This window comes from Balaenoptera borealis (genome assembly GCF_965194805.1).
Source record: "Balaenoptera borealis genome assembly, chromosome: 19".
Lineage (NCBI taxonomy): Eukaryota > Metazoa > Chordata > Mammalia > Artiodactyla > Balaenopteridae > Balaenoptera > Balaenoptera borealis.
In genome coordinates this window covers 35339548-35364867 of record NC_138878.1, presented here as the reverse complement: position 1 = coordinate 35364867, position 25320 = coordinate 35339548, and the positions used below count along the sequence as shown (strand labels likewise).

Genomic DNA, 25320 nt, shown 5'->3' with positions numbered 1-25320 from the left:
TCCCTCAATCCCTGTTTGGGAACTAAGATCCCGCAAGCCACGTGGAGCGGCAAAAAAAACCAAAAAACAGAACAAACCCACACTACAATGAGATACCACATTATACCAAATAGAATGACTACTATGAAAAAAAAAAAGAAAATAACAAATATTGGCAACTATGTGGAGAAACTGGAACCATGGTACACTGCTGGTGGGAATGTAAAACGATAAAGCTGCTGTGATGGCCATTCCTCAAAAAATTAAACACAAAATTATTGTATGAACCAGCAATTTCACTTCTGGATATATACCCAAAAGAACTGAAAGCAGGATCTCTAAGAGATGTCTGTACATCAATGTTCACAGCAACATTATTCACAATAGCTAAAATGTGGAAGCTGAGCAAAATGTGGATATATACAATTCAGCTTTAAAAAGGAAGAAAATTCTGACACACGCTACAACATGGATGAATTTTAAGGATATTATGCTAAGTGAAATAGCCAGTTAAAAATAACACACACTGTATGATTTCACTTATTCAAAGTACTTTTAGTGGTCAAAAAGCAAAGTAGAACAGTGGTTGCCACAAGCTGTGGGAAAGGGATGAATGAGGAGTTACTGTTTAATGGGTGTAGAGTTTCAGTTTTACAAGATGAAAAGAGCTGGATGGTCAATACTATGGATGTATTTAATACTACTGAACCACACACTTAAAAATGGTCACAATGGAAATTTTACATTACGTATATTTTGCCACATTAAAAAAAACTGGAAAAAAAATGAGAAGGAAGAAAATTTAAGCATTTAACCTGCCTGTCTCAACTGTACTTCGGGTGACTAAAAAGATAATAATAGATGTTCCTTTTTTTCGTTTGTTTTAAATAGAAAATTCCAGCTGATAATATATGCTGAGGAGTGATAGATATAGGGTGCTATGATTTTGTAAATCCTTTTGAAATAGTGGACTTGACAATGATCATCAATAGCTGCTTAAATCTAATTACTGGCTTAGAGGAAATACAGGGGACAGAGTCACATATTAACATCATGGGGACACTACCAGCAAAATCCACACTTTGAGAAATTCTGTAAGACTGGCGTTTTTTCTTTGTATGTATGTACCTCATTTAGCTCCTAATTTGATAGAAACATTTAGGAGAGAATTGGGGCATTTTGAATAGTGAATAAGTATTTGCTATTAAGAGAATATTGTTAAATTTTTTAATGTTTGAAAATGATCTTGAGGTTGCTAAAAATAAAAAAGTCTGTATCATTTAGAGATACAGATTGAAATATTTATAAGTGAAATGATACAATGTTTGGGAATTCCTATAAAATTATCGGGGTGGCAGGGGCTCATGGGTGGTTATACAGATGAAACAAGATTGGCCATATACTGATTATTGTTGAAGCTGGGTGATGATTAAATGTGCGTATATCATACTATTCTGCCTACTTTTCTATATTTAAAATTTTCCATAATAAAAATTTTTAAAAGTCTTTGAAATTCTTTAATACATAAGCTAAATATTTTTCTTATAAATAAATTTACAGCATTTATTAGTCAATAATCCAAATTTTGATGTGGTTAAGAAACAGCAAAAACAATAACTAAAGACTTATTTATTACACCCAGTACTTTGTACATTTTTCCAATATCACTAACTTCCTTATAACCTTTTAACATTTTGGTCTTAATATTCAATTCAATAGCAAATGATTGCTAGGAAAACAGTAAAAATCTCATCATTCTCTGGCAGCCTAAAAGAAATACTTTACATTTATGTGCAACTCACCTGCTGTAAAATCTTCAGTCAGATCAATGAATGCATGAGAATGTGGAATTCGCATTTTACTTTTAATGGTCAATGCAGGATGCCAAGATAAATTCCTAAAAGAAAAATTTTTTTCTTAAGGCAAACATCAAATGAGCACTGTTTTAAAACAAAAATATCTGCGTGCAAGATATTTTAAAAACTCATTTATTCTTAGCTATGTCACATACTCTAAAATTCACTCTTTCAGAGTGTACAATTTAGTGGGTTTTGTATATTCACAGTGTGTAGCCATCACCACTATCTAATTTCACAACATTTTCATCACCTCAAAATGAAACTCTGTATTCATTAGTAACTTCTCATTCTCCCCTCCATCAAGCCTCTGGCAAACACTAATTTGCTTTCTGACTCTATGGATTTCCCTATTTTGTACGTTTCATATATATTGAATCATATAACATGTGGCCTTTTGTGCCTGGTTTCTTTCACTTGGAATAATATTTTCAAGTTCATCCATTTTGTAGCATGTGTCACTACTTCAGTCTTTTTTATCCCTGAATAATATATAATTACATGGCAATATTTTTTGTTAATCTGTTCAACTGTTGATGCACATTTGACTTGTTTCCACTTTTGGCTATTACAAATAAATGCTGTTATGAATATTCATGTACAAGTTTTTATGTGGACATACACATATGTTTTTGATTCTTCTGTGTATATACCTAGGAGCAGAATTGCTGGGCCACATGGTAACTCTATATTTGACTTTCTGAAGAACTGTCAAACTGTTTTCCAAAGTGGCTTCATCATCAGACATTCTCACTAGCAATGTATGGGTATTTCAATACCTCCATTCCATTGTGAACACTTATTACTGTCCCTTTGTTTTATTATAGCTACTTCCTGAAGGGTTCTTGTGGTTTTGATTTATATTTTCCTGATGTCTAATGATGCTGAGCATGTTTTCACATGCTTGTTGGCTACCTGTATATCTTTGGAGAAATGTCTACTCAAATTCTTTGCCTATTTTTAAAGTGGATTATTTATTGCTTTGAGTTGTAAGAGTTCTTTATATAGACTAGATCCTAGACCTTTACCTGATGCATGATTTGCCAATATTTTCTCCCATTCTGTACAGCCTTTTCAGTTTCTGGATAGTGTCCTGTGCTGTGTAGAAGCTTTTAATTTGATAAATCCAGTTGTAATTTTTTTTTGTGCTGCTTTTTTCTTTTGGTGTCAGATCTAAGAATCCATTTCCAAATCCAAGGTTATGAAAATTTACCCCTATGCTTTCTTCTAAGAGTTTTATAGTTTTAGCCCTTATATTTATATCTTTAATTCTTTAAGTGTAAGAAAAATAACTTAATATTATCATGGGTGATATTTTCCCGAGACTGTGGAGAATGATTATCTTTTATAAGTATTAATTCCAAAGTTTTCAGCCATGCAAAAGAATGAATTTAGACCCCTACTTCATACCATATACCAAAAATTAACACAGATGTCTCAAACTGCTAAAAGAAATAGAACTCTTGTATATTGCTGATGGGAATATATAATGGTGCATTAGCTATGGAAAAGAGTTGGTAATTCTTCCAAAAGCCAAACAATGAATTGCCATTTGACTCTGCATTTCTATACCTAGGTGTATACCAATAAGAATTGAAAAACACACTGTTTACAGATGACATGATACTATACACAGAGAATCCTAAAGACTCTACCAGAAAACTACTAGAGCTAATCAATGAATTTGGTAAAGTAGCAGGATACAAAATTAATGCACAGAAGTCTCTTGCATTGATATACACTAATGATGAAAAACCTGAAAGAGAAATTAAGGAAACACTCCCATTTACCATTACAACAAAAAGAATAAAATACCTAGGAATAAACCGACCTAAGGAGACAAAAGACCTGTATGCAGAAAACTATGACACTGATGAAAGAAATTAAAGATAATACAAACAGATGGAGAGATATACCATGTTCTTGGATTGGAAGAATCAGCATTGTGAAAATGACTATACTACCCAAAGCAATCTACAGATTCAATGCAATCCCTATCAAACTACCAATGGCATTTTTCACAGAACTAGAACAAAAAATTTCACAGGAGATAAACCCACACACATATTGGTCACCTTATCTTTGATAAAGGAGGCAAGAATATACAATGGAGAAAAGACAGCCTCTTCAATAAGTGGTGCTGGAAAACTGGACAGCTACATGTAAAAGAACGAAATTAGAACACTCCCTAACACCATACACAAAAATAAACTCAAATGGATTAGAGAACTAAATGTAAGACCGGACACTATAAAACTCTTGGAGGAAAACATAGGAAGAACACTCTTTGACATAAATCATAGCAAGATCTTTTTTGACCCACCTCTTAGAGTAATGGAAATAAAAACAAAAATAAACAAATGGGACCTAATGAAATTTATAAGCTTTTGCACAGTAAAGGAAACCATAAACAAGACAAAAAGCCAACCCTCAGAATGGGAGAAAATATTTGCAAACAAAGCAACTGACAAAGGATTAATCTCCAAAATATACAAGCAGCTCATGCAGCTCAATATCAAAAAAACAAACAACCCAATCCAAAAATGGGCAGAAGATCTAAATAGACATTTCTCCAAAGAAGATATACAGATTACCAACAAACACATGAATGGATGCTCAACATCACTAATCATTAGAGAAATGGAAATCAAAACTACAATGAGGTATTACCTCACATCGGTCAGAATGGCCATCATCAAAAAATCTACAAACAATAAATGCTGGAGAGGGTGTGCAGAAAAGGGAACCCTCTTGCACTGTTGGTGGGAATGTAAATTGATACAGCCACTATGGAGAACAGTATGGAGGCTCCTTAAAAAACTAAAAATAGAACTACCATATGACCCAGCAATCCCACTACTGGGCAGATACCCTGAGAAAACCGTAATTCAAAAAGAGACAGGTACCACAACGTTCACTGCTACACTATTTACAATAGCCAGGACATGGAAGCAACCTAAGTGTCCTCTCACAGATGAATGGATAAAGAAGATGTGGCACATATATGCAATGGAATATTACTCAGCCATAAAAAGAAAAGAAATTGAGTTATTTGTAGTGAGGTGGATGGACCTAGAGTCTGTCATACAGAGTGAAGTAAGTCAGAAAGAGAAAAACAAATACCATATGCTAATGCATATATATGGAATCTAAAAAAAAAAAAAAACATGGTTGTAATGAATCCAGGGGCAGGACAGGAATAAAGACGCAGACGTAGAGAATGGACTTGAGGACACAGGGAGGGGGAAGGGTAAGCTGGGACAAAATGAGACAGTAGCATTGACATATATATACACTACCAAATGTAAAATAGATAGCTAGTGGGAAGCAGCTGCATTGCACGGGGAGATCAGCTGGGTGCTTTGTGACCACCTAGAGGGGTGGGATAGGGAGGGTGGGAGGGAGACGCAAAAGGGAGGGGATATGGGGATATATGCATATGTATAGCTGATGCACCTTGTTATATACAGCAGAAACTAATACAACATTGTAAAGCAATTATACTCCAATAAAGATGTTAAAAAAAAAAAGAAAAAAAAAGACTCGAAAACAGGTATTCAAACAAATACTGGTACATGAATGCTCTTAGCAGCACTATTCACAATAACCCAAATATCTACCAATGGATGAATGAATAAACAAAATGTCATATACCCGTACAATGAAAATATTATTCAGTCATAAAAATAACTGGAGTACTGATACATGATACAATATGGATGAATCTTTAAAACATTATGCTATGTGAAAGAAGCCAGACTCAAAAGGTCACATCTTGTATGATTTCATTTATATGAAATACCCATAATAGGAAAATCCTAGAGACAGAAAGAAGATTAGTGGTTACCAAGTGCAGGGGTAGAGGGGAAAGGGAGAGTGTCTGCTTAATGGGTACAGGGTTTCCTTTCGGAGAGATGAAAAGTCATTGGAACTAGGTGATGGTTGCACAGTGTTGTAAATGTTCTAAATCTCACTAAAGTGTACAAAATGATGGTTAATTTTAATAATGTTATGCAAATTTTATCTCATTAAAAAAGCCAATAGTACTAAGTTTTCACATATCCTTCATTTAGTTACTCCTAATGTTAACATCTAATATAACCATAGTGCATTTGTCAAAATCAGGAAGGTCATACTGGTAAACTATTAGGAACTACAGAAAGAAGAGCAAGTTTAAATAAAATCATTTCCCCACAATTCCTCACCAGTGAAGAACACTCCAGCGTCAAAGGCATTCCTATTTATCAAGGCCCTACTTAAATCAGCTTCCTCCAAAAGGCCTTTACTCCTCTCTCACTGTTTCACTATTATACTTTTCTCTACTAATAGCACTTTGGTTTGCCTTATAGTTACTTGAGGAACTATTTCTCTGAGAGTGTATCCTAAGTACCCTGACTCATAGATATTTGTATCTACAATGCCTAACCAGGACCTGGCTCCCAAATACTGGCTGAACCGAATCGTAGTCTCAAGTAGCATCTCCTATTCTTCTCTACTTCTAGTTAGAATTTGCTATTTTTTTCACAGTACTATGTTCCAGTCCAATATGGAAGCATAGATATGTCATCTCGGAAGAGCAATTAAAGGCTAATTAAGTCTAACTTAATTGTCAACACAGTATCCAATTGAGTAGACAGCAAACAAGGTTCACCTGTGAATTTAGTCTTGAAGTGTTTGGAAAGTGGAAAGGAACAATTGACTAATTTGTTATTGGTAGGTGGATTCTGGAAAAAAGAATAAGCATTCAACAGGAGAAATTTTTCTCTATGCAAAGGGTTCTACAAACAGTAACTTCTTCCCAATAACCTTCTTCTACATTCTTTTTAGCACATACTGGGCCTCATCTATAACCTGAACAAGACACTAAAAACCAAACCAAGCAGTATTCCTACAACTTGATTGTATTACTTTAACTAAAACCCCATAATATAGGGTTATGATAATAAGAAAATATTAATATACATTGTAAAGTTATATTTAGCATTTGTTGTATGGTAATTCAATACCAAGCATTCATGTCATGTTTTTATTTCATACTACACAAGGTTAGAAATGCTTAAAATAATTTCAGTTAAGTCCAATTTAATAATCATTGGTTCACTTCTCTTTAAGATGTGCCATTTATTCATCAGTTCTTTAAATTCGAAGCATTAAAGTATTTTTCATTACATACAAAATAATGAGACTCAGGCTAGAGATTCTATGACAAGTTTGACATAAAGTCATTTCAGAAGAGTTTCTCATGTTCCCAACAAATTTGTAATTATATGCTGAAAATGAATTAAAACAACACAAACTTTTACACAGTTGAGCTCCATGAGGTTAATCATGTGGCTGTCTTTAATTACTATGCTAGTAGTTATTGATCTAATTTCCCATAGATTTTTTTACAGGTTTGCTTTGAAACAAGTTATAGCTAGAGTTTTGGAAAATCTCAACTAACTTGTGACATTTTGTCTTAGGAACTATTTAACAAAACGTACATTTCAAATGAATCTAGAACAGCGATAAAGCAAAAGTCATAAAGTGGCAGACTATGGGCCAAATTCAGCATAAAATGTGTTTTATTTGACCTACACATTGTTTAAAAAAGTTTGAATTAAGAGGTAAAACAAATTAAAAATCAGACTTCAAATAAAAATCAGGATTTCCAACTTCTCTTGAAATATCAGAAGGTCTGGCAAGCAACTGGCCCTTTTCACACAGAGCTAGAGCCTGCAGGCAGGTCAAGTCCCAAGCTCCCCAAACTGTTCACTAAGTTTGTTTTCCTTCTGGGCCCCATCAGACACTTGAGTTTGCAACTCCTAACAGAATATTAATTGTAATATTGCTATCTTGAACATTTCAAATCAATATTCAAGTTCTTCACAGTATTTTAAGTTTTACACTTGTTTCCTATACTCTGATATTTTACATTAACAGCTCTTAAAAGGCAGTTAGCAGATTCTTATAGTTTATTTTACATACAGTGTCTATTTACCATTCTGATGACTACCAAAGGTGGGAGGAGAAAGAGCTTTTGATTCTTTCATGGTGCATTTTAAGATGACTGAAAACTGAAGTTGCCTAAGATAACTAAATTGTTTAAAAATTTAAATAGGTGAAAATAAAATTCATTTCTCCTTCTGCCTTTAATGTTGCTCTTTATACACAACATAGTTTTTCAGTAAGAAGCAGACACCATATTTTTCAAGCAACTATATCCATATAAACTATAATTTCCTTAACTCCATTTGAATGCCAAGGTCACAGATGTAAACTGCTCTGATGACAAAGGAAGAAACAGCAGAGATGAAAAAGTGGGCAGTTCTGAGCCATGTTGAATCTATCTGTTGACATTTCTTGACCTCTGTAGAAAATTCCAATTACCAGTTTGTCCCCAACAGGAAACATAATTATGTCAAGGTGTTCTAATTTGTAGTCATCATCACCTTTAATCTCAAAGAATAGCATTTATCAAAGGATGAATTTAAATGTAAGTAATGTCAACTGTAGCTTTTAGTTGCCTATTATGGTAACTGCTCTTAGAAATGACTGCTAATCCACTCACTTTTCAATGATCAGCCTACACTGAGTTGTCATTATTTAGGATACCCAGGTAAGGGACTTCCCTGGTGGCACAGTGGTTAAGAATCCGCCTGCCAATGCTGGGGACACAGGTTCAATCCCTGGTCCGGGAAGATCCCACATGCCGTGGACCAACTAAGCCCGTGCGCCACAACCACTGAGCCTGCGCTCTAGAGCCCGTGAGCCACAACTACTGAGCCCGTGTGCCTCAACTACTGAAGCCCAGGTACCTAGACCTGTGCTTCATGACAAGAGAAGCCACCACATTGAGAAGCCCATGCACTGCAACGAAGAGTAGCCCCCGCTCGACACAACTAGAGAAAGCCCGCGCGTGGCAACGAAGACCCAATGCAGCCAAAAATAAATAAATAAATAATTAATTTAAAAAACAACAACAACACTCATGTAATACAATTGAACTATTAAAAAAAAAAGAAAGAAAAAAAAAGATACCCAGGTAAAAGCAGTTACTAGGAGATGGGTCTAGCATGCTTCTCTAAGCTGCCCAGTCCAGTGGTCTTGAAAACTTTTGCTCCAATAGACTCTTAAAGAATTTACAAAAACTATATCCCTTAATACCTTGAAGTTCATTTCTAAGAAAGTAATATAAATATTTTCAACGTTTTAAATAGCTACAAAAGCATGTAATCTTTAAACCTATTAGAAATACTGATATTTTAAAATAAAATGATTACTCTAATTAATGGAACAGAATAGGGAGCCCAGAAATAAACCCACACACTTATAGTCAATTAATCTATGACAGTGGAGGCAACAATATACAATGGAGAAAAGACAGTCTCTTCAATAAGTGGTGCTGGGAAAACTGGACAGCTACATGTGAAACAATGAAATCAGAACATACTCTAACACCATATACAAAAATAAACTCTAAATGGATTACAGACCTAAATGTAAGACTAGATACTATAAAACACCTAGAGGAAAACATAGGCAGAACACTCTTTCACATAAATCGCAGCAATATTCTTTTGGATCCATCTCCTAAAGCAAAGGAAATAAAAGCAAAAAATAAACAAATGAGACGTAATTAAACTTAAAAGCTTTCGCACAGCAAAGGAAACCACTGACAAAATGAAAAGACAACTTACTGAATTGAAGAAAATATTTGCAAATGATATGACTGATAAGGGATTAATATCCAACATATATAAACAGCTCATATAAATAACTCAACATCAAAAAAACAACCAACCCAATTAAAAAATGGGCAGAAGAACTGAATAGACATTTTTCCAAAGAGAAAATGCAGATGGCCAACAGGCACATGGAAAGATGCTCAACCTGGCTAATTATCAGGGAAATGTAAATCAAAACCATAATGAGATATGACCTCATACCTGTCAGAATGGCTATCATCAAAAAGAACACAAATAACAAATGTTGGTGAGGATGTAGAGAAAAGGGAACCCTCGTACACTGTTGGTAGGAATGTAAATTGGTACAGCCACTGTGGAAAACAGTATGGAGGTTTCTCAAATAATAAAAACAGAACTACCATATGATACAGCAATTGCACTCCTAGGTATATATATCTAAAATAAAAACACTAATTCAAAAAGATACGTTCATAGCAGCATTATTTATGAAAGCCAAGATATGCAAGCAACCTAAGTATCTAACAACAGATGAATAAAGAAGATGTGATATATATATATATATATATGTGTGTGTAATATATACATACACACATACACATATACATACACACAATGGAATGCTACTCAGCCATAAAAAAGAATGAAATTTTGCCATCTGCAGCAACATGGATGGACTTGAAGGGCATTATGCTAGGTGAAATAAGTCAGACAGAGAAAGATAAAAACTATATGATATCACTTGTATGTGGAATCTAAAAAAATCAACAAACTAGTGAATATAACATAAAGGAAGCAGGCTCAAAGATATAATACAGAACAAACTAGTGGTTACCAGTGGGAGAGGGAAGGAGAAGGGGCAATATAGGGGCAGGGGAGTAAGAGGTACAAACTATTAAGTATAAAACAAGGATATATTGTACAACACAGGGAATTGAGCCAATATTTTACAATAATATAAATGGCATATAACCCTTAAAAGCTGTAAATCACTATATTGTACAGCTGTCACCTTTATAATATTTTATAGCAACTATACTTCAATAAAAAAATAAAAATGGGGCTTCCCTGGTGGCGCAGTGGTTGAGAATCTGCCTGCTAGTGCAGGGGACATGGGTTCGAGCCCTGGTCTGGGAAGATCCCACATGCCACAGAGCAACTAGGCCCATGAGCCACAACTACTGAGCCTGCACGTCTGCAGCCTGTGCTCTGCAACAAGAGAGGCCGCGATAGTGAGGCCCGTGCACCGCAATGAAGAGTGGCCCCCACTTGCCACAACTAAAGAAAGCCCTCGCACAGAAACGAAGACCCAACACAGCCATAAATAATAAATAAATAAATAAATAAAGGGAAAAAGATGGTTCAATTTAAAAAAGAAAAACAGGATTCAAGGAGGAAAAACTGTAAAAAAATAAATAAATAAAATTAAAAAAAAAAATGATTACTCTTAAAAATGTATTCAGTAGAATATAGATACCAAACTGATTATTATCCACCATCATCCACATACACCCACAAACCACATAAAAAAGCTCTTCTTCTCTTTATCCTTGGACTTGTACTTCTATTTCTGTTATAGAACTTTATCATGATGTAAAATGTTTTTATATCTGGTCTTTTTAGGGATCACGCTATCATATGTCTCCAAAGAAATGTACATCTTCAAATTGGTATTTAAATTGGCTTTATGCATCCAGATGTTTTTAAAAAAAATCTCTTTGAGGTTGAGTTATTTTAACTATTACTGTACAATTGATGAAAAAGCTTTGATAGCTTATTAAATCAAAGGTAAAATTTCATTGGAAATGCATTTTTTTTGAAGAAATGAATGGAGCTTTAAAATATATTAGTTTACTTATCTTTAGAACAGCATGACACTGCTAGAATGAAACAGGATTCAGCATAAAGTCTACTCCTTTTCTTCATCTTTATAGATACAGATGCTAAGAAATCTTGTTCATATATGTTCATTAAAATCTCCATGGAAATTTAATATTAATATTAAATTAATCTTAATTTTTTAGGTATGATAAATATATTGTAATTATGGATTTTTAAAACATCCTTACTTTTTAGAGATATATACCTAAATATTTATGGATTAAAAATGTCTGGGGAAGGAGTTAGAGAGAGAAATGAAGGAAAAGTTGTGAATGAAGTAAGACTGGCCAAGAATTGCTAACTGTAGCTGAATGACAGGTGTATTATATGCAAATTCATTGTCCTACTTGCTCTACCTTTGCATATGTTTAAATTTTTCCATAATGAAAGTAAAAAAAAAGAATTTAGAGCTGCTGATTTAGCTCATTCAATTTATGTAAAATGCCTGGTATATAATCCAATTAGCAAAGCCAGTCCTCACTGTCAAACTAATCTCCAAATGAAAGTTATTTTCTGTCAGAGTTTGACCTCATTTTTTCAATTCAAATAAATGTGTTAACATGTGTTTCAAGGAATATTACAAAAACTACTGAGAAAAGTACAGATTATATATTGTAGCAAAGATTGTTAAAAGCAGTCAAAATTAAGGTAATTTTGATAAAATTGATTTACCTATTTTCATAAAGTAAGTTATAAAAACAAGATAGTAAATTAACATGCTGTTTATCTTTAGTGAACTTAAAGCATTGCAATGTAAAGTACAGCGAAAATAATTTATAATACAATAAGTATGATAAAAGACGTAATAGTCCATAAATGTATGTGAATACTGACTCTGGTATCTGGCTTCCGGAGTAAATAAAAACAGATTATAAAAATGAGAAATCACACAACTTCTTTCTTATTTCTTTAGACATACCAAATTTTTCCCTATGACTTTAATAAATGAGAAAGGTATATACTACAAAAAATTATTTGGCTCAGGAGCCAGCATGTAAATTTATTTTCTATCAATAGGAGAAAGAAAATAGTAAACCTTTCATAAGACAAGATATTTGACTTTAAATGGAATTTTCTTGATATGATTTGATAAAGTAGGTATTAGCTACGTTATAGAAAAATGCATATCAAATATGAAAGAAATTATGTAAAAGTTTTATCCATAGGTTTGTTAGTCCTTGAAAACGTTCTGGTCACATCTGAAACAATCACTGGCATGATCCAAAACTACACAGGCATGAAAAGTACCTTCCTTCCATTTAATTATGTGTCTTAGGGATAGAGTACTAAGAAGAGCTGAAAGGTCTGCTTTGCTGAATTTGGTGTTTCTTACGGATGCTCTCTGCTGTACTCTCCCAGGACCCTCTCTCAATAATTACAGATTCTTTGACAGTAGTCAGGGAATGCAGGAGGCAAAGTCATTAAACAAAAACTGTCATTACTCCCACAACCCCACTCTAGCACATCTGAATTCAGAACATCTCAATGTGGATCAAAATGCTTTTTGCTACCAAGCTTCATCTGAAGAGAAACAGGAAGAAGAAAGAGGAGAAGAGGAAGAACTGGAAATTCTATTAGTTTAGTATATCTGTGTTTCATGCCGTACGGGTTTTTACTCCCCAGGAAATGTATCATTAGTGAGATTTAGGAAGGGTAAAGAATATGGCATTCTTTTTTTTTTTTTTTTTTTTAATTTTGTTGGTCTGTTTAGTCTTTAAATTTATTTTTTTATTTATTTATGGTTGTGTTGGATCTTCGTTTCTGTGCAAGGGCTTTCTCTAGTTGTGCCAAGTGGGGGCCACTCTTCATCGCTGTGCGCGGGCCTCTCACTGTCGCGGCCTCTCTTGTTGCGGAGCACAGGCTCCAGACGCACAGGCTCAGTAATTGTGGCTCACGGGCCTAGCTGCTCTGTGGCATGTGGGATCTTCCCAGACCAGGGCTCGAACCCGTGTGCCCTGCATTAGCAGGCAGATTCTCAACCACTGCGCCACCAAGGAAGCCTGTGGCATTCTTACATGAAGGAGGAGAAAGTTATAGTGAAAACAGGTACGTTTTCAGGCTCATCAATTTTAGGTAGGAGTACCTATGATACTTGAGGATCTAGTTGCTTAAATGATCTGTGTTTGCATATTCCTTTGCAAGTCTTTACTTATGGTAAAGTCAATAAACACAGCCTACCATGCTGTGTATCCAAAGATGGCCACATTATTTCCCATCCCACATGCTCTTTTACATTTCAGTTAAGCCATGCCCACATCAACAGGTAGAGTACATAATCCTCAAGTTCCCTAGAATATTAGCTAATTCTTTCATTAGAATGCCACAGAAGTGATGCTGTTTAACTGCCAGGACCGAGCCTTAAAGAGATCTCCAGCTTCTGTCTATACTCTTGTATTGCTTCTTCTTGGAAAACAACCACTGTGCCACGAGGAAGTCTAAGTCAACCATGTTGGAGCACCACCAAAGGCCCTCTGTGACTATAACAATGGTAATGGCTATACAGAGTTGAAGGCAGGAGCAAAGACTTTACAGTTTGGAAGACCAAGATTCAAATCCTAGATCTACCATTTATTTACATTGCAAGCTTACAGTGGTCACTTAACCTTTGAATTAGCCGGCTCCCTGACAGCGCCTCTTGAGCTACACAGCTACCTGTTGTGGGAAAAATATGAGACAACTGATGGAAACTGCCAACCCCAGAGTTACTAAGTAGATATTTAAAAAAGCAAATAGGCTTGTTTAAGATTCTCTTTCTTCTCATTCTTCCCCATCCAGCCCTGAGCCTCACAGAGGACAATAAGCTGTGCAACCCTGAGGTATGCCTCTTCAGGAGGGGCATGGTGAGGAGTACAACACATGAGAGAAGAGTGGGAAAAGAAGCATGGCTGAAGAACAGAGTTACATTGGTAAATACTTGATGGGTTATTCACTCACTCTTGGGCCTCTATTAGAATTCAAAGGTATGGGTCAGACCAGATAAATCTTAAGGACCTCTTAGAAATAGCACCTTACGTTCGTAAGAGAAAACGTGGCGATTTCTTTCAGCCATATCCTTACTTTGTCCAAATGTTCCTACCTCCAAGGGTATGCAACAGTGATATTACACCTGAGAGACGGCCCTAGCAGCACTGGCTCCTAGGGCAGGCAGACAGAAGAGTAGGCAGTCTGAGGAGAAGCATAGGCCCCCATCTCTACTCAGGGCTACTATGGAACTCAGGAACTCACGCAGCTCAGAGCCTAGGCCTCCAGACTGTTAAAAATCAAGTATCTGTAGGGCATTTTCAACAGCATATACATTTTTAAAACATACAATAGGACTCTAATGAAAGAGAACTTAACCTGTATTTTCAGGAATTATAAATTATTTTGATTCATTTTACCCTAAATTGAAATGATAATATATACCAAGCTTACTCAAAGTCTGCTCTATACACATAGCTTCTCTAACTGTGCTTGTTTGTTTTTCTTTTTCTAATTTTTATTGTGGTAAAATATACATAACATAGAAGTTACCATCTTAACCATTTTTAAGTGTACAGTTCATTGGTATTCTATGCTTGTTTTAAAATGGACTTTTTTCAATACATGCAAATAGTAATAAAATAAAACAAAATGGTTTCCTCTCAAAGAAGGAAACAAAATTTTGATATATGCTAATAGAAATATGTTGAATTCAAAACACTTTTAAGTATCATCAATATTAATGATGAACAATTATTGTTGAATTTACTTGCACAGAAACTCAAAAGAAGCTCTCTTTCTAAATGATTACTACAAAGAAAACATATCTAAAAAATTGTAAAATTTAACAAAAAGCAAAGTGAGTAAATTTTGAGAATAACCTCTTAAATTCACTTAGAAACAAGCAAAAGTTCACTTACATACAACACTGCCAACCAGAACATAAAACAAAGCAGTATGATAAACCACCAGGGAATCAAGGGTCATTTAATTGACTCCCCAAAAGCTTCTGGTGGGACTCCAGGAAATAAAATTATGGATCCTTGAGTAACAAGCCACTTGAAATAATCACAGCATATACAATTCTGAGTTATCTGCTAAAGCTTTCACTATTTCTGTGGCTTAATTTTGAAAAGAAAAAGGTTTAGGTGAGAAATGAGAGAATCAATGAATTTATCTCCAATAGCAAAGTTTCTTTAGGAAAAGAGAAAAGTTATAAAACTGATACTCTGTTTCTATGGAAATACCAATAAAAAACTTATTTCTTAAGTCCTAATAGATTCCTTTAAACAACAATGTTCAAAATACAAATGGTATATAAGGTGAGAAAGGGAGGGGGTTGCTAGGGGAATTCTAAGAAAATATGAATCATCTCAAAGCTACCTTTTTCTGTTAAGACTATGGGTACTAATGCTGATTATAAAGTTAAAAGCTGTCCTGATGATTATTTGGTTTTCTTTTGTGTTATAAATCTCTTAATTTTCATATTTTTTCTAAACAATAGATTTAAATGACAAATATCATTATTTCATTAAGATAAATATTTGCAATATTTTCTGTAATGCACCAACAAACAAACAAATCAGCAGTAAAAATGAAGGGTGATTTAATAAATCAGTCATTGGTTATAATGTAAAAAGATAGAAGGTTACATGGAAAAACAGGGATTTATTCCTTCTGAATTGAGATTAAATATCTATATTTAAATAGAAGATAGTTTTTTCTGCTAATGGAGGAAAAATATCCACTCACATAAATAAGTTAAAAATGGCTGCTTTCAGTGCCATTAATATTCCATTCAAAATATTCATGCAAATGCTTGTAAAGTAAATGGAGTATGGCAAAAGTGCTTGTTTGTCACATACCTGGATTAATATTCCCAGGTATACAACTTGGGCCTGACCCAGTTTGAATGTGTTTGAATTCAGTATATGAGTCACAGAAAATATGAACAGACCAACATTACATTTGGTTTTGATTAAAATTACAGGTACAAGTGTTTTCACGTCAATACTAAAAACAATATCCTGAATGCTTATGCAACATCAGTTTCAAATACCCTTTTACAGAAAATGCTCATTAACGATAACCTAATCACTGCAAAAGCTGCTCTAACATTTAATAGCTAGGTGTTATTTCTAAGTAATGCGGCACATTATTATGCTATTTCAAGTCATTAAAAAGTGAGGTGGAGGCGCAAACTGAATCCTCACCTTTGTACATTTAACACACTTCAATTATCTCTGGCACCTCAGCAGAGGTTTAGCACCCTTCCTGTCCCTATCAGATAACCCCCACAGTACCAATTAAAAGGGATTCTTCTACCTATCACTGTTTCCAGCTTAGGCTGACCATCTGCACCCTTACTCCAGCCGAACTGATCATGCTAGTTTTACCTGTGGGCAATCTCCTGTTTCCATGCCTATACTGGGCCACTTAAAGCCATGGGCTTTCCAGCACAATTCCATGGGAGCATTTAGCATTCTATTTAAAGATCATTGCAAAATTTCCCATAAAATTAAGGTGCTAGCCAAATTTAATTAAATTTAAGATAATCATGGGTCTGGCATAAATAAGCATAATATTTAAGTTGCAAAAGTTGGTTAGATTCCTTAATAGATAAGATTGGGCTGCCAATCAGAAGTCATGCAAATGGTCCAAAATGTCAATACTAATGGCTTTTTCACTTATACACCTAATCATATGTCTGTAACATAAAATTGATATGGTGAAATACATTTTTCTTATTTTAGTAACATATTAATGCTTGCCCCCATAGAGACATATTCAGCTTTCTGTTGTCTGAATAATGATAATGCTAGCAATAGTCATCCTAACAATGCTCTTGACAAAAATTCTTTTCTGTCAATTTTTATAACTTCATTTTAAAAGTTATCAGGACAAAGGTAACAGGACAAATCTTGGATACAAACTTGTTACCTATAATATGGTTAGCCACTATTGTTTAATCTGTAACTGAAGTTTAAATGAGAAATATCATAAAATAGTAGAGAATTACTCCAGTATACTGTAGTACGCCAGAGAATAATGTATAAAAAATGAAAGTGAATATATCTTTAAGCAGAATAAGTTTTTAAAGAAGCATCAGAGGAAAAAAAAATCTAACATAGAATTCAGAACAAATAAGCTATGACATTATCACACAATATCTAGTAGTTTTTACTTCTTCAATTATCTACAATAGCTGTTTCATAAGTTTAAATTTCCAAAGGTCAAACCACATCATATTAAAAATATTCCAAGGGCTTCCCTGGTGGCGCAGTGGTTGAGAGTCTGCCTGCCAGTGTAGGGGACACGGGTTCGAGCCCTGGTCTGGGAAGATCCCACATGCCATGGAGCAGCTGGGCCCGTGAGCCATAATTACTGAGCCTGCGCATCTGGAGATTGTGCTCCGCAACAAGAGAGGCTGCGATAGTGAGAGGCCGGCGCACTGCGATGAAGAGTGGCCCCCGCTTGCCATAACTAGAGAAAGCCCTCGCACGAAACGAAGACCCAACACAGCCATTAAATAAATAAATAAATAAATAAATAAATAAATAAATAAATGGATTATCACATTTAAAAAAAAAAATATTCCAAGTATTTCTTTCACTAAAATGGAGATTACCATGAAATAAACCAGGCCAGAAGTCACCATCACATTCTCAATCACATGTCTACCCAAGACAAACAAGCAGGGCTTGCTATGGTAGGAGTCACCTGTGCCTTCCCCTAGCCCACCCACACTCAGTTCCTCCCAGACATGGCCACAAAGGCAAAGCAAGATCTCCATCCAGCTGGTCTCTAAAGCAGGGTTCTCTTCCAGGTATTTTTCAAAGTTTGAGGAAAAAACAGGTTTCTCATTAAAGATTCACAGTAAGTCTTTCAAAGGTCACTATGACTAGCATAAAAACACTCATATTCTTTATGGAAAACTTTTAAGAAAAAGTGATAGGAAATGTAACAGTTTCACCTCAGAATAGCTCAGATTTTGATAATTTACTTGTCTTTGTGCCTGTGCATCACATTTCAGAAACTAATCATAAAAATACATTACTTCTGCAAAACACAGAGGGAAAATTCATTAGATGTATAGTAGCTGGGAAGACAGATTGATAAAGGTGGTTCTCTGCACTTGCTGGAAAGTCAAAAAAATAAATGTGTTCTGTACTCTTAAAATGTTTGCCTTATCAAATACAGAAAAAATTAACCAAGTTGAAGGTATCTCATGAAAAGTATCTTGCTATCATGAAGTCTTGTGTTAGGAAGACGGTTCTATTCAAATCTAGAGGAATTATAATGGAGATCTTTGAATTGCAAGATTCCAGGCAGTTTTCCCTAAGAATGGCATTCTTGGATAATAAGAGAATCCTAGCATACAAACTGGTCAAGGATAGAGTATACGTGGAAAAGTTTCCAGAGCTTAGAGAAGGAATGTTTATATTTTCAGGCAATTATTAATTGCTCATTGAACAAAGAAGGAACAAGGCTTATCAATGAACATCTGGGAGCTAACATGACTAAGGTAGAGAATTCAATCAAGACGGCAGCTATCCATACTATTTAAATTAAATCTTTCCATTTCTAAAAACATCCAATGAACCAATATTTAAATGGGGACTTGCAAAGTTTGTATCTCTAATGTCCAGAGGGATAAAAGGATTAAACTGGCTCTACACAGAAACCAGTTGCAGATCAAATCCACAGTGTTTGAGAAAGCTTGTATGTTGACCAAATGTCCTTTTAAAAATCTTAAACAAGGATTTCCAATGAGCTGGGGTTTTTCCCCCAACGGTTAAAGCAATCAGTTCACATAGATACACAGTCCCTCCAGCAGCAACATGTACAATTAATTACATGGATATAATAATATTTACTCACCCTCCTAATAGTATCTGTGGCTGGTTGGATTCATTTGTGATACCAAATATATCAGGAATTAAATCGGCATTGAAGCTAAAAAGAAAACATTAAAAACATTAAGCAGCTATTTTATTAAATTCTCACTTCTAATTTAGTTTAAAAAAAAAAAAAATTTGGGGAGGTGTGGTAGACATACAACAGTCAGTATCTGTTGCAATCAATGGAATGTCAGAAGTGACATGTTTCACTCTGAGGCCAAAGTGTTTAATTTTCATTATTGGACCCTCCAGTCATCTTGGCAATGAGAAGAACACGATGGTACGGCTCCACAGACGATGAGGCCTGTAAGACACCCTGAGAGCTGGCAAAAGAGCCTATCACTGACCCACACTGGACATGCAGTGTGAGCAAGAAATAAACTTTTGTTGTGAGATTTTGGTGTTGTCTGTAACCTCTACATAGCCTAGCCTGTCTCTGAGTGATAAGGAGACTGTCAATTCAGACTCATGACTCTCCTTATTTAGTCAGATGGGCTTAGGAGAAATAACCCACAAAAGTAATCCCTAGTTGGTATAAAAATTTATGCGAGCCACTGAATATTGTAACAACAATGAAAAACACCCAATTATAAAAGAAATCAAGCTGAGCACCTTTAAAAAGATTAATCCGTGAATTAAAGTTCAGACTTCTAATGGTTACTGACCTATTGATGTATGACTATGATTTTAATAACTGTACAGAAGGCAGCACTGGAAACAAGAATGTGGCTATACATTGTTTACTCCCCAAAATGATATCTACATCATTACCAGAATCCTAACAGAAATTTGGATTAACTTTATCCTGGTACAGGAGTCTACTTTGAGGAGATAAATGATAATACTAAGGAAGAGTTGTGAAAAGGACAAAGTTTCTCCTTAATATAGAAATCTTTCTAAGTCTCTAGAGGAAATCCTCTACCCTTCCTATCTGTCAATCAAGCACTAACAGTTTTATCCAAAAACAGTTATCTTAGTTCTTTGAGTAATGACATGGCTAGGATCAACAAAGATCCATCATGGACACATTCAAAGCTTTTCAAACAAAACCCAAAAGACCAATCTCTCCCTCTTTGCAAAATAATGAATTTCACCTTTCTCTTTCTTCCATCATGGCAAATAAATATATAATTAAGAGGACAGGCCCCTATCAGCTTTAAAGGGAGAATGAATTTAGAGTCAATACAACTTAGCAAAGTAGTTTCCTATGTGAAAGATTTTATGTTTGTAAGCTTAAAATCATTCAAAGGGAAGCAAGCACATACTTACTCCATAATTAATGGTTCATCCTGAAAAGTCCTGTTGAGTATGGTCATATTGCAAGGATCTGTTAAAAAAAAAAAAGAAAAGAAAATATATAAATGAAAAGGCATTTTATAACACATTATTTTTGATATTTGCACTTAGGGAAAAATACCCTTTCATTCTTTTCAAAATTCATCTCTAATTAATTCCAACTATTAGCATTAATGAGACACTATAAATCTAACTTAAATGGACATCAAGTTTGTAAAGATAAGCTATTGGGAGAGTTTATTCTACAGTGAAGACCAGTATTACAATAACTTCCTTTTGAGTCTTCATTCTGAAAATCTCTTAGATGAGTCTTCTTTATATACAATTTAGCAGTAGAGCAGTTGACAATTAAGGTTTTGATATAAAGAACCCAATACACGCAAAACTACTAGACTCTAAAACGTCCATGCCCTCCTCTCCTCCTCCCTTCTTCAGTCTGGCTCCATGAACAAAGGTGTCCATTTAGGTATAATTAATTGGCTTTTCAGATAAGACGAAGATTTGTGGGTAGATATGGTAGACTGACTCTCAACCTTTACTCTAAACTTTTTGTGCTTTCCTGTACTGGGGAGACTAGAAACCAAAAATAGCATTTCTCATATACCCTTGCATTTAAGATTCTAAATAAAATGTAAGCCTTGCTAATTAGATATGGTGAGTTTTGCCAAGGCAGGAATGAGGTGAAGGCTGTGTTTCTGCCATTTCTGTCTTAATGTCTGATCACTGAATTGTGAGTACTAAGAGGGAGGGTGCATGGCATCAATTTTGCTGGTGAGCAAGTGTCATTCTGGCACCTGTTGTGCAACTGGCCACTTTCTGATGGTAAAAAGGCAGCAGCTTCTTTGAAGGCTTTGAGGATTGTTCCTGAAACTTCAACCTCGTGTGTGTTCTTTAGCCATCACAGTAACTCTGTAAAGCATAAAAACCCTTTAATAAATTCTCTCTTCCTTAAGCTAACAGGGTGGATTTTGTTCCCTGGAGTTGACTGCAGACCAGTTCTAGGTTGAAAAAGAAGAACCAGAAAACAGACTTTTAAAGAAGTTTTTAGAGACAATTACTGACACTCAAGAACTGCATTTTTGAACTGATTTCTGAACATTATTTTTGTTACATTTACCTAAGAATACCAGGCATATTTTTCCTTTAATATCCAGTGATAAATATTAAAAACTCTTAAAACAAGTTCACCTAAGGTTTGATTCTGTCCCCAGAAGATAATAGCTCCTAATTCACCGTTGACATGATTTTTGGGAAGATATGTCAGAAGAACATCCATTTGTGAATCTCCATCATAATCCCCCGGGACTACACTTGTTATCAATGTACTGTGATTCCTAAAAGAAACAAACATTTTAATAAACAAACATTCCAGTAGAGCTATAACAGAAAAGGACACTTCTATATTTACACCATACAAAAATATTTTCAATGCAAAATTTAAAAAGTCACAGAACTGATTAATTACATTCTCTTCTTTAATAGCTTATCATCCTTCATGTATGTAGGCCTCTTTGGTCTATGAAAGAATTCAGGATGAACGCAGAGGGTTTTAAGAAACAAGAAAAAGCTGAAATATTTATTAAGAGGAAGCACAGTTTTATGTTCAAGCATTGGTTTAATCCTTTCACCTAGTTCTTTTGTCAAAGATACCAGGACATATGGATGGTGTTTATACGAATGGAGGCTCAAAGGACTTCCCTGGCAGTCTAGCGGTTAAGACTCCGGGCTTCCAATGAGGGGGTGGGGGTTAGGTCCCTGGTCGGGGAACTGTAGCACAATGCGGCCAAAAAAAAAAAAAAAAAGTAACATAAATGAAGGCTCATTATCAATTGCTAAAGCACTGAGGGGTATCAATCACTGTCATTTTATAAAAGATATTATCTATAAATTACTTAATTTTAGATTTTAATGCAGATTTGAAATTTACAGTGAAAACTAGTCATTTTATTTCAAGATTCACAATGAAAAATAAGTTCTTTTTGACCAAACCTGGCAATACACTATCAAAACATACATACTTAATTCTACATTTTTAATAATAAAATATTCTAAAATGGTTTATATTAACCTTGAAAACTTAACAAAACATTCTGGAGTCCTGTCATAATGTTGTCTGAGTGACCCAATCAAAAAATAGGCCTTAAATTCAATTTACATTTAATTCTACTTAAGAACAAACAGCAAGACAGTAAGTTTCCAAACAGCCTATGCATAATTATTTTCTGAACGGCATCAAGAATATAAAAATATATATAATAGGTTTTACTTCAAGTGAAAATGAGGAAAATACTGACAAGGGTAAGAATAATTAAGAAAAACAACATAATAATAGCTTTATTTTAATGCAGCTACTTACTATGTCTCAGATATTACATCAAGTACTTAATAGCTATTATCTGATAATCTCCATCACCTGAAATAGGTATCGTAATTCTCACTGAACAGACCAGGAAACTGAGGTTGAAGTAGCTTTCATTGTTAAATAGCTAGTTAAATGGAATAGCTGGAATTCAAATTCAGTTGTGTTGGCCTCTTAAATTGATCCTCATTATGATAAAATATTTTTTGTAATGCCAGTTTCCTCAAAGAATTCCAACAATACTTTAACCTTTCCATGAAAAATAGCTGGTCTTTAAAAATGATGATAGAGCAACTGCACATGCTACTATGTAGCAAGCTGCATGTAAGTGTATATCTCTGTATGTGTACCTGTGTATGTATGCATGTGCAGTCATACCTATACTGCACATACCTGGCAGTAATACTTGTTCAAATAAATTAATGATTTGGAGTCAAAAAGTACCCTGAAATAGACAGTAATATATTACAAAGGACTAGATGGGAACTTAACCTGAGCAGATTTTATTCCTAAAATTGCCCTTCTTTATGGTTGTAAAAATAGGAATTCGAGGGACTTCCCTGGTGGTCCAGTGGTTAAGACTCTGTGTGCTTCCACTGCAGGGGGTGCGGGTTCGTTCCCTGGTCAGGGAAGATCCCACATGCTGCAGGGTGCAGCCAAAAAAAAAAAAAAAAAAAAAATAGGAATTCGAACTTTACAAAATAACAGACTGACACATGAATTTATCTCTTCTTCTTTCAAGAACCTACTAAAATGATATGGAATGAATTTCTTTTTTAAAAAAGAGCATAACCCTCAAAGACAAAGAGATCATGAAAGGCTCTGCCTTAGTAGGGCAAGAAAACTACAGTTGACCCTTGAAGAACACGTGGGGTTAAGGGCACTGACCACTTGCAGTTGAAAATCCATAGCTGGTATAACTTTATACTTGGTCCTCCACATCCTTGGTTCTACATTCACAGATTCAACCAACTGGGGACAGTGTAGTACTGCAGTATGTATTTAATGAAAAAAAATCTGTATGTAAGTGGACCTATGCAGTTCAGACCCATGTCGTTCAATGGTCAACTGTATAAGCTGAAGTGCTTGGAGAAAAGGCTCAAGAAGATTTTGCCCTGAAGAACCTCTGAAAGGCTCAGAATTTGGAGTCATCCGAAATAGCAGAAGACAAAGTAAAGCGTAAGGCTGAAAACACCTTTTCTGTGATGGTCCCTCTTGCTCAGCATGCCAACAACCAAGTAGTTTACTTCTGGGAAGTTTCAGGCATTAGAGATGTAAGTTTCAGGAGAGGGTAAGATATTGGCCTTAGGCTAAAAACAGGGAGTTAATGGAAAGTCTACAGAGGAACAGTTTGGTCCTTGCCCCCAACTGTGCCAAATTCCTAGGATGCCAGTCAGCCAGGAACATATCCACAGGGCAGGAGACAGGAGGTAAGTCCCATTACGCAGAGTTTCCAATTAGCTCTTTAGTACCTTATTCTTAATATAGTATAATAAAGAGTTACCTGCCTTTTAAAGAAAACTATGAGTATTAAAGAGAGCCAAAACAAATAGCAATAAGGAATCTGAAAAAAACAGAGATAACAGAGGAAACAAAAGAAAACTTCAAAACCACACCTGAAGACATAAATACATCCATTAAAAAAAAAAAAGAACAGCATGCTAAGAGAAAAGAACAATAAGAGAACAAAGAAAACTTCTTGGAGATAAAAAAAAAAATATGACAGCTAACATAAAGATATTCAATAGAAGGCTGAAGATAAAATTAAGAAAACTTCCCGGGGGGAAAAAGACACAAAATGACAAAAACACAAATGAAATAAAGAAATAAAGGATGGAGTTAGGCAGTCCAATAAACAACTAGTAGGAATTCCTGAAAGAGAAAACAAAAAAATAATCAGAGAAGTAATATAAGAACATTTCAAAAAGGCCCCAAGTATAGAAGCCTCCAGCTTGAAGGGAGGCTAGAGTAACGAATGAAAAATAGTCTACACCAAGACATATTATGAAATTTCAGAGAAAAAGGATAAAGAAGGGACCCTAATAGTTTCAAAAATTAAAAATAAGTCATATTTGAAGGATTAGGAAAAAGAATAGCAATGCATTTAAAACCAGCAACCGATGAAGCTAGAAGACTACAGGCCAATCAAAGAGTGAGTAGAAAAAGGTTTTGGAAATGGAGGGACATACCCATGCATCCTTTCTCAGGAATCTCTTGAAGGATACACTCCAGTGAAGTAAATGAAGAAGCAAAGAACAAAATGGCACAGGATCCAAGAAATAGGGATCAAACATAGAATGACAAAGGGAAAGTCTCCAAACAGTAACTCTGCAGAAGAGAGTTGAATTCAGATTGGGGAGGAGTGCAGAGGACTCAATGGGGAAAAAAAAAGCACAACAGGT

At 34.9% G+C, this 25320-nt stretch overlaps 1 protein-coding gene across 2 annotated transcripts in view; it reads right to left on the bottom strand.

Moving 5' to 3' along the window:
* ITFG1 (integrin alpha FG-GAP repeat containing 1) overlaps positions 1-25320 on the bottom strand; it is a 278016-nt gene that overhangs the window by 248655 nt on the left and 4041 nt on the right. For both annotated transcript variants that reach the window (XM_082366812.1, XM_082366813.1), the window contains 4 exons: positions 21748-21893; positions 20533-20590; positions 19244-19318; positions 1782-1876 (listed from right to left, as the gene is read on the bottom strand). In XM_082366812.1, coding sequence (XP_082222938.1) covers positions 1782-1876; positions 19244-19318; positions 20533-20590; positions 21748-21893 — 374 coding nt within the window. The remainder of the gene's footprint in view (positions 1-1781; positions 1877-19243; positions 19319-20532; positions 20591-21747; positions 21894-25320) is intronic.